This window comes from Danio aesculapii, chromosome 11, assembly GCF_903798145.1.
Source record: "Danio aesculapii chromosome 11, fDanAes4.1, whole genome shotgun sequence".
Taxonomy (NCBI): Eukaryota; Metazoa; Chordata; class Actinopteri; order Cypriniformes; family Danionidae; genus Danio; species Danio aesculapii.
The window spans coordinates 3,706,341-3,721,571 of NC_079445.1; the positions used below are offsets into that span (position 1 = coordinate 3,706,341).

Here is a 15,231-nt window from a genome sequence, read left to right on the forward strand (position 1 = left end):
TCTTTTCTCAGTCTATTTAAACTGTTTTTAACATTAATTTATTTTTCAATTGTAATTTTATCATATGATTAATAGTTAAACATTCTGCACTCTTCAGATGTTTGAGAAACATTTCTTATTATTATCAATGATGGGAAAAGCTGTGCCGCTTCATAATGTTGAGATACTGTGATGTTACCATTCATCATATTTATTCATCAAGTGCACAATAAATTGTGACAAAATGTAAAAAAATAATTTTTGTATATTTATATATACTCTCACCGGACACTTTATTAGGTACACCTGTCCAACTGCTCGTCAACTCAAATTTCTAATCAGCCAATCACATGGCAGCAACTCAATGCATTTGGGCATGTAGACATGGTCAAGACGATCTGCTGCAGTTCAAACCGAGCATCAGAATGGGGAAGAAAGGGGATTTTAAGTGACTTTGAACGTGGCATGGTTGTTGGTGCCAGACGGGCTGGTCTGAGTATTTCAGAAACTGCTGATCTACTGAGATTTTCACGCACAACCATCTCTAGGGTTTACAGAGAATGGTCTGAAAATGAGAAAATATCCAGTGAGCGGCAGTTCTGTTGAAGCCAGAGGAGAACGGCCAGACTGGTTCCAGCTGATAGAAAGGCAACAGTAGCTCAAAAAACTACTGGTTACAACAGAGTTCTGCAGAAGAGCATCTCTGAACACACAACACATCCAACCTTGAGGCAGATGGGCTACAGGGGCAGAAGACCACACAGGGTGCCACTACTGTCAGCTAAGAACAGGAAACTGAGGCTACAATTCACACAGACACACCAACATTTGACAATAGAAGATTGGAGAAACGTTGCCTGGTCTGATGAGTCTCGATTTCTGCAGCGACATTCGGATGGTCGGGTCAGAATTTGGCATCAACAACATGAAAGCATGGATCTATCCTGCGTTGTATCAGTGGTTCAGGCTGGTGGTGGTGTAATGGTGTGGGGGATATTTTCTTGGCACACTTTGGGTCCATTAGTATTAATTGAGCATCATGTCAACGCCACATCCTTTCTGAGTATTGTTGCTGACCATGTCCATCCCTTTATGACCAGTGTACCCACCTTCTGATGGCAGCAAGATAACGCACCATGTCATAAAGCGTGAATCATCTCAGACTGGTTTCTTGAACATGACAACGAGTTCACAGTACTCAAATGGCCTCCTCAGTCACCAGAACTCAATCCAATAGAGCACTTTTGGGATGTGGTGGAATGGGAGATTTGCATCATGGATGTGCAGCCGACAAATCTGCAGCAACTGTGTGATACTATCCTGTCAATATGGAGCAAAATCTCTGAGGAATATTAGTTCTGAGGTAATTGTAAGGTATTCCTAATAAAGTGGCCAGGGATTGTACAGGGTGGGCCATTTTTATGGATGCAAACTTTTCAAGATGGGTGGTGACCATGGTGGCCATTTTGAAGTCGCCATCTTGGATCCAACTTATGGTTTTTCAATAGGAAGAGGGTCATGTGACACGTCAAACTTATTGGGAAATTCACAAGAAAAACAATGGTGTGCTTGGTTTTTACATGACTTTAACAAACAGGCCGTTAATATCACCAACCATTCCCGTTTTATTAACGTGTATCCATATAAATGGCCCACCCTGTATATCTACATATTTTAACTCACCTGCAAAGATTTCATTATTTTTCAAGTATTTGCCAAATAATTTTTAATCTGGAAAGTCTTTATTTCTTTAGTTTGGTGCGAATAAAAAAAAATGTTTTTGTCCAGTGACAATATTTTAAATATATATTTTAAATAGGAAGCTTTACAATATTATATTTGTGCATATACATTAGATTAGTCAGCACTGAAGCCAAATCTGGAGCTTTTCTAACAAAATAACTTGCGTGAACGGTCCAAAAACTAGCACAGCCAAATTTATTTGTTATAGAAAAATATTAAATACAAATTTTAAAAAAAGATAAAAAATCAGGAGCACAATTTTTTTTATTTTTTTTTTTTGTCAAAATTTTGTAGGTTGTCATTTTTTTCCCAATATTTTGCTTGAATTTAATTGTGTTATCTTTCTAAATATGTTTGGGGTCTAAAATATTATTTTAATAAATCCGTTTTGTTTAAATGCACCAAAATACATTACCTATATTCACTGAGAAATAGACAAAAATACTCCTTTTCAAAATGGGCTGCACTCAATTATGCTGAGCACTGTACGTGACAAACAGAAATGACAAGAAGCTAGTCGAACACGCTTGGATTCATAGGTTTATTCTACCACTCATCATTCAGACTCCGACATCCGCACAAATGCAGCAAACCTGAGAGCTGCTCCAAGACCCATACGCAAGCATTCCCTCATCCTGTAACATCCGAGTCTGTCTTAACACAAACCACTTTTAACAAGATACATACTTTGTGTGTGTCGTCAACATTCAACTGAGGTGAAAATCCAGGAAATTAGCATCCATTTCAGAAGGCTGATTTGTCAGCTCGAAGTGCATTTTCACTGAAAACGAAACATTATCTAGACAAAAAACACCATTTTGAGGTGAACATGACATTACGTGAAGTGAAAACAGCAATGAATTGTCCTCAAGCATCATGGGTATTTTAGTTACGCTCGTTAAAAACAAAATGGAGGTGTAATAATGCAGGAATGTGTTTGATAATATCCACAAGTCCATTTATTATCTGATGCAGCACCAGATCAATTAGCTTCATCTAGATAGTATTTTAGTTTAGATTTTACGTACAACCAAAAAAATAAACCTTTCTCTTTAATATAATTGTAACAAGTATGATTGACAGCTTTAAATAAACCGACAAGGCATCAGGAGATATATTGATCAATCTCGAAAGTCTTCCCTTCAAAAGATGCGACTGAAATACTTGCGACAACACACACATACATACACACCAATGAATAAAATATGTCTATAATGCATATATAATGGAGCTGAGTGCAGTGCCTGTTGAGTTTAGAGTGGCTAAATTAATCTAAAGTAATCATACGAGATGGCTACCCTGCCTGTTTTTAAGGCGGCTGAAAATGGGAATGTAGCACAGCCTTTTCTGCGGACAAATACGGTTTCATTTGCGTACTTAAACCTGATTGTTTGCGATTCAATGCAGTCTGTTACTGCAAACCTGCTGGAGAAAATCATCCACCTTCATTACACTACATCTGTTCAATACATAATCATTTCACTCTTTGTACTTGTTAAATATGGACGATAATATTAATACAAACAAACCAACAGAGACCTGTTTTTAGAAGTCAAGTACTAACGAATCCATCGGAGGCACAAATCTTTGGCTTTCGCATGGTTTTAGATTAATAACAGGACTTTGGCGATGGTTTCTCTTGAATTCAAAGCCAATAAGAGCGAGCTTACTTTCACTTTTGGTTGTAATGAGGTATTAAAATGTGTAACAATGGACAAATCTCATTTAATACAGTTAAAAACCCTGCGTTTTGATTGATCGTGTTAAGAAGTGTCACAATAATCAAAATGCACTTGTATGCAACTATTAATCGATGAACAATATCGACGAACACACTTGAATGAAAGACAATGATCCACAAAACGTCCTCGGTTTGGAGTTCCGTGATAAAACTCAATATAAGAGTCCATGATTTTTATTTTATGAAGGCAGGCGCTTTAAAAAGGTGCATGATGAAATGGTTAATCTTGAAAAGGCATATCCTTGTCAGTGTCTCAGCCGGCTCCTGCAGGATTCTCGCAGACGTGACGTTAAGACTACACATTCAGCATTTATTAAGTACAAAGAGTGAAACGCGATTAAAAGAAACAAAATAAAAGCCCTATAAAAACACCATCTGAGATAAAACTGACATGTAAACATCCTCTCTGGCACAGCTCTGCTTCCAGCCTCTGAATTAAAACGTAGCGTGAGCACAGTCCTATTGTATACGTCGCAGGCGGACGCTCAGTTGGCGATCTTCTCGATTTCATCCAAATCATCCGTGTCCAGTTTCTCAATTTTTTTATCTGCGAAAAAGAGAGACGATTCAATTAAGCCAACATTCAATAGAAAACGTATACCGATGTTATGAGGATTTAACGTACTGAAGTGCTCCTGGATGCGGTTGAGGATGTTCATGCTAAACTTGCTGTCCACCATGTTGATCGCCAGCCCTCTTTTGCCGAATCGCCCGGTACGCCCGATTCTGTGCAGATACGTCTCATTGTCAGGGTTACCATCCTTGTCCACTGGCAGATCGAAGTTTATAACCACCGAGACTTGCTCCACGTCGATACCTGGTCGAAAGCAAACATTTGAAATGCACCTTTACTGCCTTTTCCATGCTAAAATGAGTTGTCCTAAATATCCTCCACAGCGATGCAAAGAGTTTCTATTCCATTCCTGCAACATCACGGCTGAACAACAGCATAAAGTACTATGATAATAGCTATATTTACATGGAAATCTAATTATTTACCTTAATCTAAATGAGGCAATGATACGATTAAGGTGTTTAGGAGTTGTTTACAGGATGTTTCTTTCATATTTATAAGTTATAACACATATCGAATTAATGCAGGGGTGTTCAAACCGGTTCTTGGGGATCTACCTTCCTGCGAAGTTTAGATGCAACCTCGATCAAACACCTATCTTTAATTACCAAGCAAGTTGGATCTGAAGGAGCACTTGGTAATTTAAGACTTTTGCACAGTACTGTACACAGTAGTCAATTTAAAGTGGATCAAGATCAGCTTTTCAAAATAGTCCTATGACGAGAATGGGTGATGTTCAATAGCTTTTCAACAAATTTCATTCTCAAACTTTTTTGGTCCACTTCAGATGTTGACTTCTCACCCGTGTGACACAAACCAGTCTGAGATGATTCATGCTTTGTGACGTGATGTGTGATCCTGATGGAAGTTGTCATCAGAAGATGGGTGCACCGTGGTCATAAAGGGATGGACATGGTCAGCAACAATACTCAGGTAGGCTGTGGTGTTGACACGATGCTCAATTGGTACTAATGGGCCCAAAGTGTGCCAAGAAAATATCCCCCACAACATTACACCACCAGTCTAAACCGTTAATACAAGGCAGGATGGATCCATGCTTTCATGTTGTCGATGACAAATTCTGACCCTACCATCCGAATGTGACAGCAGAAATGGAGACTCATCAGACCAGGCAACGTTTCTCCAATCTTCTATTGTCTTATTTTGTCTAATTTCCTGTTCTTAGCTGACAGGAGCGGCACCCGCTGTGGTCTTCTGCTGCTGTATCCCATCTGCCTCAAGGTTGGACGTGTTGTGTGTTCAGAGATGCTCTTCTGCAGTCCTCAGTTGTAACGAGTGCTTATTTGAGTTACTGTTGCCTTTCTATCAGCTGGAACCAGTCTGGCCATCCTCCTCTGACGTCTGGCATTTGCGCCCACAGAACCGCCGCTCACTGGATATTTTCACTTTTTCAGACCATCCTCTGTAAACCCTAGAGATGGTTGTGCGTGAAAATCCCAGTAGATCAGCAGTTTCTGAAATACTCAGACCAGCCCGTCTGGCACCAACAATCATGCCACGTTCAAAGTCACTTAAATCCCCTTTCTTCCCCATTCTGATGCTCGCTTTGAACTGCAGCAGATCGTCTTGATCATGTCTACACGCATTGAGTTGCTGACGTGATCGGCTGATTAGAAATTTAAGTTAACGAGCAGTTGGACAGGTGTACCTAATAAAGTGGCCGGTGAGTGTATATTTATGTAAAATCTAAAAAGGATTCTATATGCTGTAGGCAGTGTATAATAAAACAGTATGCACCTCTGGCACAGACGTTAGTGGTAACCAGGACTTTCTCTTTGCCGTCCCGGAAGCGTTCAATGACCGCTGCTCTCTGCTCCACCTGCATCTCTCCGCTCAGCAGCGCCACCTGGTGCCCTTCTCTGGACAGCTCTCCTGCCAACCACCCGGCAGTTTTCCTGGTCTGGGATGGACAAAATCATATAGTTATGAACCAGTTATAAGCATTACTTGAGCTGCTTTTTGTTGAGCTTGTTAAAGTACAAATGAAACCAAAAGCTAAATAATCTCGTCTTTCATTTTGACAAGATTATTTTGCCTACCCCATTGGCATTTTATTTAGGTTGTTTTAAGGAAAAACTCACTTTTACCCAGATTAAGTCACTGAAATTAACCCCCATAATTCAAAATAATTATAAAACTATGTGAATTTTTTTAGTAACTAATCTGGCAAGTTTCTTTCGACATATTTCATAAAGAGACGTAATTTAGATTTATATTAAAGACATACAAGATGATACACCGCGTTCCCTTTACATTAAAAATTGCACTTACGTGGCAGAAGATCATGGCCTGTGCGATAGTAATGGCTCCGTAGATGTTGCACAAAGCCTGGAATTTCTCCTCCTTGCTGTTGCAGATGACGTAATACTGCTTTATGGTGTCTAGAGTCTCTTCTTCACGCTTGAGTTTAATAATGTTTGGGTCAGGAACAATCCTTTTTGCGAAATTCCACACAGTTTCTTCAAATGTGGCAGAGAATAGCAGCATCTGGCAAGTTTTAGGAAGCATCCTTTATTTTAAAAAAAAAACAGGTTAAAAATACTCTTAATTCTGCATTCCAAAAGACATTTAAAAAAATTGAACACAGAGCGACAATATATAACTACAGCCTAATTCGGCTCTTGCTGAATTCATTGTTTTTTATTTGCAGAATAGCAAACATCTACATCCATTGTTATTGCACAGAAAGCAGAAACCTGAGTGTACAGTAGTTCACGTTGACCAAAACACACAAGAAAAACATCACTGACAGCGCATTCAGACAGGATTAGATTTCTCAGATTTCTTTATTATTTTTGGCTTCTGCAAATTGTTATTGTGCGCATACAATGTCAGTGTGGGCATAATTTTATATACAACCCTAAATCCGAAAAAGTTGGGACAGTATGGAAGACGCAAAAAAATAATAATAAAAATTATGCTAGAAGTGATTTCTAAAATAACTTTGACTTGTATTTTATTGCAGACAATACAACAAACATTATTTAATGTGTTCCTCATGATTTATTGTTTGTTAGTTTTTTTTAAACAGTCCAATTTTGGTTCTTGCAACACATTTAAAAAAAAAAGTTGGAGCAGTAAAGCATTTACCAATTTGTAATGTTGCCATTCCTTTTCACAACACTTAAAATAAGCGTTTAAAATAAAATTAAGTGTTTCAGGTGGTATTTTGTCCCATTCTTCCTGCAAACAAGTCTTAAGATGATCAACAGTACGGGGTCTTTGTTGTCGCCACACATTCTCTATTGGAGACAGGTCGGGGCTGCAGGCAGGCCAGTCAAGTACCTGTATCTTTCTTCGCAGCCAGGACTTTGTAATGTGCAGAATGTGGTTTTTTATTGTCTTGTTGAAATATGCATCAGCGTATCTGGAAAAGGCGGCAGCACATTGTGCACTAAAATCTCTATGTACCTTTTTAACGTAAATGGTGCAATCACAGAAGTGCAAGTTATCTTTGCCAAGGGCACTGACATAACCCCATACCATGACAGACCCTGGCTTATGGACTTGTTGCTGGTAACAGTCTGAATTATCCTTTTCTTCTCCGGTCCGGAGCACACAACATCCATTTCTCCCCAAAAATACTGATTCATTTGACCACAGTACACGTTTCCACTGTGCGATGGTCCATCCCAGATGCCTCAGAGCCCAGTAAAATCGATGGCACGTCTGGACACTGTTAACATAGGGCTTCCTTTTGACATTTTAGTACATTTTTCACTGTCATTTGTGGATGTAACTATGTATTGTGGTAATTTTGCCAAAGTAGTCCTGAGCCCATGTGGTTATATTGCTTATAGATGAATGAGGATTTTTGATGCAGTGCCGTCTGAGGAATCAGAGATCACGGTTGTTCAACTTAGGCTTGAGCCCTTGCCTTTCTTGGATGCTGCTTTTGTATTAAATCATAATTACAACCACCTGTTGCAAATCACACCATTATTGAACCAGTTTACCTGATTACTAGCCCTAACCTGCTCCTATCCCAGCTTGTTTTGGAATGTGTTGCAGGTCTGAATGACACGAAAAGATGTACATTTACAAATGAAATGAAGATTACCAGACAAAACATGAAATATTTTGTGTTCATATTGTCTGCAATGAAAAGTCAAAGTAAATTAGGAAATCACTACTTTTTTTATTTGCGTTTTTCATACTGTCCCAACCTTTTCTGATTTGGGGTTGCATGTAGCAGACAATGAAGAAAGGCTCATACCTCTGGATGCGAATGCTCTGGTCTTGATGACCCTGTGTGGCGATCATGACATCAGCCTCGTCCAACACAAAAACCTTGATCTTCTTGGGGTCAATGAATTTCAGCTTTTGGCACCAATCCAGAACAGTACCAGGAGTGCCGATCACGATCTGTTCCTGGAGTTTTGTACCCCGCTCCACTGGATCCAATAAAACACCAAGCTTATGTAGTTTCCCTTTTTTTCTTAGTTTTAATTTCAAAACTAATTATAAATTTGATGTAAATTTCAGATTGTTTCATTAAAAGTTGTCATTTTTAGTTTATATAATTTAGTTTAAATAACCTTTCTTGGTATTTTTGACTTAGAAACTGGATGTCTGTTTCATCCGACTTACATTTGTTTCCTCTGATGGCGTACACTAGCTGGACTTCAGGGTAATGTTTCCCCATCTGCTCAATGACCTTGCCAGTCTGTAGGGCCAGCTCATATGTGGGGGACACACACAGACACTGGGCAGAGAGAGAGAGAGAGAGCCAGTGTCACATTAACAACACAACAGCTGGATCATTTCGATGCATTCGATTCACTGATTCTGATGCGTTTCATACCTGAGGCCATTTGTTCTCAGGGTCCACGTGACTTAACATGGCCAGCACGAAAGCAGCAGTTTTACCCGTTCCTGACTGAGACTGAGCGATCAGATTCTGTGGACTGGAGAAGATTGGGTTGTGGTCAAACTCTGCTCTCATTAAGCACAACACTAAAATACTTCCTACACATTGGCCAATTTTAGGTTATTGAGAAATTGTGTTTTTATAATGCATCGTTTCAGATTTCAATTCAACATTTGTATTTGGGGTCAAGTGATGTTCATTCATTCATTCATTCTCCTTCGGCTTAGTCCCTTTATTCATCAGGGGTTGCCAAAGCGGAATGAACAGTCAACTTATCCAGCATTTGTTTTACCTTTCCAGCTGCAACCCAGTACTGCACCCATACACATTCACTACAGCCAATTTAGTTAATTCAATTCACCTATAGCACACGTGTTTGGACTGAGGGGGAAACCGGAGCAAATCAACTCCACACAGAAATGCCAACTGGTTCAGCCGGGACTCGAACCACCGACTTTTTTGCTGTGAGGCGACAGTGCTAACCACTGTCAACCCAAGTGATGTTCAATACCACATATTTTCTTTTTTCGATGCAATAACGAGTAAAATTCAGGATGGTATCAATAGCCGCGTTTCCACTATCGCGCCTAAAGCGGGCGAGCCAAGGCCAGTCGCGTTTCCACTATCACTTCCGGGGCGTAATCGGGCCAAAGCGGGGCTTCCTTGGGGCCAGCGTCCTGCCTTTTTCGGCCCGCCGAATACCTTGGGCCAAGGAGGGCCAACTGGGGCTTCGGGGCGAGGTTACGTACAAAGGCGGAGTTTTCCTGTCAGATAAAGAGGAGACAAGATGCTTTCTTCCCTTACATTTGTTTTGCTATCGCGCTTGATCAACTCACTAAGAAGAAGAAAAAAATCTGTGTTCGAAGTAAATGCCGCCGAACTCGAATGTCCTTATCCAGGGATCGCTGTCTGGCCTTGCACCAACAGACCACAAACAGTAAAAAAGCAATCGCTTCGGTGTTCTCCATCTTCCAGCTCTCGTAGTGATGCCAGGTTGTGTTTGTGGTTATAATTTGAGTTTTTTGTTCCCGCTGAAGTGGGCGGGTTGTGTGACGGGTTGTGTGACGTTTGATTCGGGGGACGTTCTGGGGGCGGTGTTTGCGTGACGCGCTGCGAGCAACTAGCCCGACAGTGGAAAAGTCTCAACCTCCCGGGCTATTGGCCCGGACTGGCCCGATTAAAGCCCTGGCTCGCACCGGCCCGATAGTGGAAATGCGGCTAATGATACTGATCCGATGCTTTGTGCAGATACACCTTGTGTCTAAAAAAAAAAAATTATGTTTTTAAAGGAGTGTATTTCATATCATAGCTTCAAAACAGAAAATAAATATAATTGTTCATTTTATTTTGTTCATAAAACTTAAGTATATTGAGGTAATGGCCTCTTTTACAATATAGCAGAAGCAAGAAAACAACAGAAAAACAAAAGGATGCAATTTTATTTAAAAAAAAAATGGTTTCAAACAAAAAAAGTAGTGTTATTTACGTTTATTATTTAGTGTAAAAACAGTAAACAAATCATGAAATGCAAATATGTTAAGGCTAAATTATTTATATTATTATTATTATTATTATTATTATTATTTACATGCCTTTTTTTTTATCATTTTGCTCTATTCAATTCCAATGTCTAGCTTTTAAGATAGATTTAATTAGGAGAGTTTTGAATTTATTGCCATATCAGCTTCTCTGGCTATTTCTTGGCTATCACTTTATAATACTACAAAAATTATAACAATAAAAATATATCAAGACCAATAAATAATAGATAAAATACATAATACATAAGAATCTAAAACACTTTTAAAGGTTAGATTTAATTGGGAGGAAAAAAAAAAAAACACTTACGGTTCTGCGAGCATCATGGGTAATGCAGTCTCCTGGATTTTGGAGGGTCTGTTGAAACCCATGGCATATACTCCTTGCAACAGCTGAGGTTTCCTGGTATAAATAAACCCAAATAAAATATATATGTAAATAAGTAGACTTTTTCACGTAGTCTACATAATTTACACCAGTGTATATACAGGAGTCAGAGAGTGAAATTCAATACCTTTTAAGACTTTAACACACTTTCTATACATTTCAAGACCTCATTGCCACTTTAGGTTTCAACCGGTAACATTGGAGGCATTTTAACTTCCAGTATATTCACTAAATTCTGATTGTAAGAAGCATTATTCATACACTGAATAAAAATGCTAATCCAGCAGAGGGCGTCTATAGAACAGCAGGAATAACAGTATTGCCTTGGTTACTGCAGTAAACAAAGCAGCATGTAATGATGTCAAAACTAGCAGGATCTTATTGATTTCATAGACTTCACAGCACTCCAATATTCGCAGACTAAATTCAGGCAAACTTTATACAACTATACATTGTATAATCAACTCGTACACTATTTAATACCATGTATAATAGCATTTAATGCTTTTTAAAGGCCTTACATTTCTATAAATTGATTGATCAACTTTTAATACGGACACCCTGTACATGTATTAAACAACATAACTGCACTACTAACAGTTCTTAAGTCTTTCTTAATTAGCAAATATTATATTATCATCCTGACATAAAACTGAAACACAATCAGGAAAGTGTAAAAACAGCCAAACTCACAGTCGCAGCTCTTCAAATGACTTGACCGAGTATAGCGGTGAGCTCGGATCCCTCTGGAGGACTTCGACTTGATTGGTGGTGTTGACTAGATTACTGCGGATCAGTTTATTCAGCAGTGACTGTGCTGCCTTGTCATCTGCAATTCAGTTCAGATATAAAACAAAGCAGTCATTTTTTGAAGAAGATCAAAGTTGTCAAAACTATTGAACAACCAGTCTTGTCTTGTTTTATTAGGGACCGAGCACCTATATCGCAGGCCCTATTGGAATTGCTCCATTTCTTCTTATTATTCTTCCGCTTTTTCCGTAGAATGAATCATGATTTTGAGGGTCTAAACATGCCCGAAAACTCACAAAACTTCGCACACGCCCCAGACGTGGTGAAAATTTACGTTTGTTATAGGTTTCGGAAGCTGGTGTGGCAAAGTAACTTGATAGCGCCACCTATGCACATTACACAGACTGGCCCTCGAGCTACGATTCGCGCACAAAAATTGGCACACACACAAACATGCCAAAACCTACAAAAAAACAAAAAAAACGTCTCTAGGAGTGAAATCTCAAACCCAACAGGAAGTCGGGTATTTTTAAACTTCCTCCACTGGAAAAAAAAAAGCCATTTCCAGGCGTTGTATTTTAAAGAACTTCTCCTAGGGGTTTTATTGGATCAACACCAAAATTGGCATTTGTCAGTTTTCGTTGAAGGGCGTGTCCGTGGCGGCCTCTCAAACTTTGACGATTCGCCACGAAACAGGAAGTTGTTATAACTCAGGCATGCATTGTCCGATCTGCCTCAATTCACACGTTTGATAAGAGTCCTGACCTAAACACATTTACATGTCGATATCTCGTTGCAGTTATAGCGCCATCTACTGGAAACAGGAAGTGACATGTTTTACACCGTAACAGACTCCTCCTACAAATTTGATCACATCGAATCCAAGTTCCATTAGTTTATCTGATGAACTTTCGTCGCTGCTTGCAGCTTTATTTATTATTATTATTATTCCAACGTGGACTACTGTATACAAACTAAACTAACGCAAATCTGGTTTTATACATTTCGCACATTTGGATTTTCACGTTCAATTAAACAGTACAGCAGACCTTTAAAAGGCTAATACAGCTTAATATAAATGAGATTCATTATATGTGACCAACTCAGCGTTTTAAAACAAGTTTGATAAACACGGCGATGTCTGCGGGTGATTGTGACAACAGTTTCTGTGAGGAACCATGTAAAAATGGCTGCTTCAATCAGAACATTATTCATTTTTAAGCATAAATAAATAAAAACAACTACCATCTCAATTATCATCTCATTTGAATGCATAATTTGAGTGATATCAGCTGTTTTCGGTCTGAAATCGCACAAAAGTATGACTTCAAAACAACTTTAGCATGTTCTAGGGCTGCACAATATATCATTTCAGCATTGATATCGCAATGTGAACATTCGCAATAGTCACATCGCGAGCATACGCAATGTTGAGTCTGGATTTATTTTATCATTTTGCAAAGGTTTTTTTGGAAGACTGTGTGAGTGTTTTAAGAGCATTTAGGCCTAAGAAATTGTACTGTTTTAACTTCGACAAAGTACTAACGATAAATTCTAATGAATTGTTCATAAAACAAAGACTATGCAGTTATAATTTTTATTTGATTATTCAATTACTGCATAAATGAATACAGTTCGACTCCTAGAAAAACAATCAAACACCGTTTATATAATTTGTATCTTTTTTAAATAAAATGTTTCTGTGTGTGTAGATTGTTTCTTATATTTTATACATATGCACTCCCCTACAGAATATTCCCAATCGATTTAAAATTACAAATTTTTTTCCAAATAATTATTCAACACATCTAGTGAAATTGTATTCATAATCAAACTATATAAAAATCGCAGAATAAAAGTCGCAACGTTAGATTTTTCATATATCATGCAGCCCTACTGTGTACAATGTCGTATTTCGATATTCATTGCCAGCTAATATGATTTGCCTACTTAGAATTTGCAAAGAATACTTTACTGAATTATTTTATAAAGGAGAAGTCTGAATATGGAACCAACTTTACCTCAATTGTAACTACTGTGACGACACTATACCAAATCCTCACCTTTATCATCCTCCTCCGTTTTATCAGCGTTCGCTTCTGTCTTTGCTTCTGTCTTCGCTCCTTAAATGTCAAATGAAAAACATTATCATTAGAATCCCTAATCTGAAGAAAAACTCCACATTTTATTCTACTAAAGAAACCAAATCTCACCATTTGCTTCAGCTGTCGGCTTATCCTCTTTTTCACTTATTTGCAAGGTGCTTATCTGTAAATTAAAGAGAAAACCAAAATAAATGACCAATAACCACATTTATCATTAGATTAAAGTTAAATTAGTCTAATTAGTTAAAGTTTACATATACATTAAGTCTTTAGAGTAGACTACAACAAGCCTCCTAAATAAAGTAACATTCGGAGTCATCTTAAAGATTTTAATGGTTCAACGTATGAAATACATAATACAGAAAAGCAAGCACAATATTAGTACAGCAACACTACTGACTATACTTGATTTATGCTTATTTAAAGTTTCCAAAACTGATAAAGAGCTTAAGAGATCAAGCTATGTTAGCATTACTGCGACGTAACTTAAAGTTCAACTATTTAAATCTAAATTCTAGAAGATCTTTTAAAAGATTGAGTTATATTTTGTGAATGTTTTACTATTCAGTAGTTTGGTAACGCACTGTATTTTCGCTAAACTTACCGATTCTGCTGCGGCTTCTTGTTCATCGACAGCCTGGGCCCACGAATCTGTTGCCATGTCCTTACTTTTAAAATAAAACACCTGTTTAAAAAACTGTTGTCTGTGTAACAGTGGATTCCTGAATCAAGCTGCACTTAAACTCCTAATAAAATGAAACGAAACAGAATTGAAAGCAAGAAATTCATACAATGGCGTGCAACGACCCTCGCTTCTTAAGGGATGCGATTCTCACACCTCCGTGCAGAAACAAGCTCAGTAGAACTTGGTTCCTCCTGAACGTTCCGCGGTAGATTTAACGTGCATCACATGCTCTTAACAATGCATCAGGTGCGTGCCCATTTCGTTATTCTTGTTCATTTATTAATTTGCTGGAAATTAGAAGTGAATTTAGAAATAGTTTTGAAACAAATCTTTGCGCTTAACATTCATTCATTTTCCTTCGGCTTAGTCCATTTAATAATCAGGGGCTGCCACAGCGGAATGAACCGACAACATATCCAGCATCTGTTTAACGCAGCGGATGCCCTTACAGCTGCAACTCATCACTGGGAAACATCCATAAACTCGTTCACACTCATACACTACGTCCAATTTAGCTTACTCAATTCACCTATAGCGCATGTGTTTGGACTGTGGGGGAAACCAGAGCACCCGGAGGAAACCCACGCCAACACGGGGAGAACATGCAAACTCCACACAGAAATGCTGTGAAACCCAGCCGGGACTCAAACCAGCGACCTTCTTGCTGTGAGGTGACAGTGCTGCTAACCACTAAGCCACCATCTTTTATTCTAGCTTAATTCTTCTCCATTATCTTGTCCAGTTCACTGACTGTAGTGGCCTTTTTGATTATTTCAGAGTTTTCATCTTCAGGGAAATGCTTTTAGTCGATATGATGTGAAAATGTGTAAGTACAAT

General features: G+C 38.5%; 1 protein-coding gene across 1 annotated transcript; it reads right to left on the reverse strand.

The window, feature by feature from the left end:
* Positions 1-2,249: 2,249 nt before the first annotated feature.
* Positions 2,250-14,549, reverse strand: ddx19b (DEAD-box helicase 19b). Its single transcript, XM_056468158.1, has 12 exons — positions 14,314-14,549; positions 13,818-13,872; positions 13,668-13,727; positions 11,548-11,683; positions 10,777-10,869; positions 8,863-8,965; positions 8,649-8,763; positions 8,275-8,452; positions 6,330-6,567; positions 5,796-5,958; positions 4,089-4,280; positions 2,250-4,010 (listed from the first exon to the last, which is right to left on the reverse strand). Exons 1-12 carry the CDS (start codon positions 14,368-14,370, stop codon positions 3,949-3,951), a joined length of 1,452 nt encoding a protein of 483 aa, XP_056324133.1. The 5' UTR covers positions 14,371-14,549; the 3' UTR covers positions 2,250-3,948.
* Positions 14,550-15,231: the final 682 nt, after the last annotated feature.

Bases quoted from the DNA above. Each gene is read 5' to 3' on its own strand.
- ddx19b (XM_056468158.1), bottom strand. From the start codon at position 14,370: ATGGCAACAGATTCGTGGGCCCAGGCTGTCGATGAACAAGAAGCCGCA. The intron at 8,453-8,648 runs GTAAGTCGGATG...TATTGGATCCAG, and splicing joins CGCCATCAGAGGAAACAAAT to TGGAGCGGGGTACAAAACTC. The intron at 5,959-6,329 runs GTAAGTGCAATT...TGTCCATCCCAG, and splicing joins AGGCCATGATCTTCTGCCAC to ACCAGGAAAACTGCCGGGTG.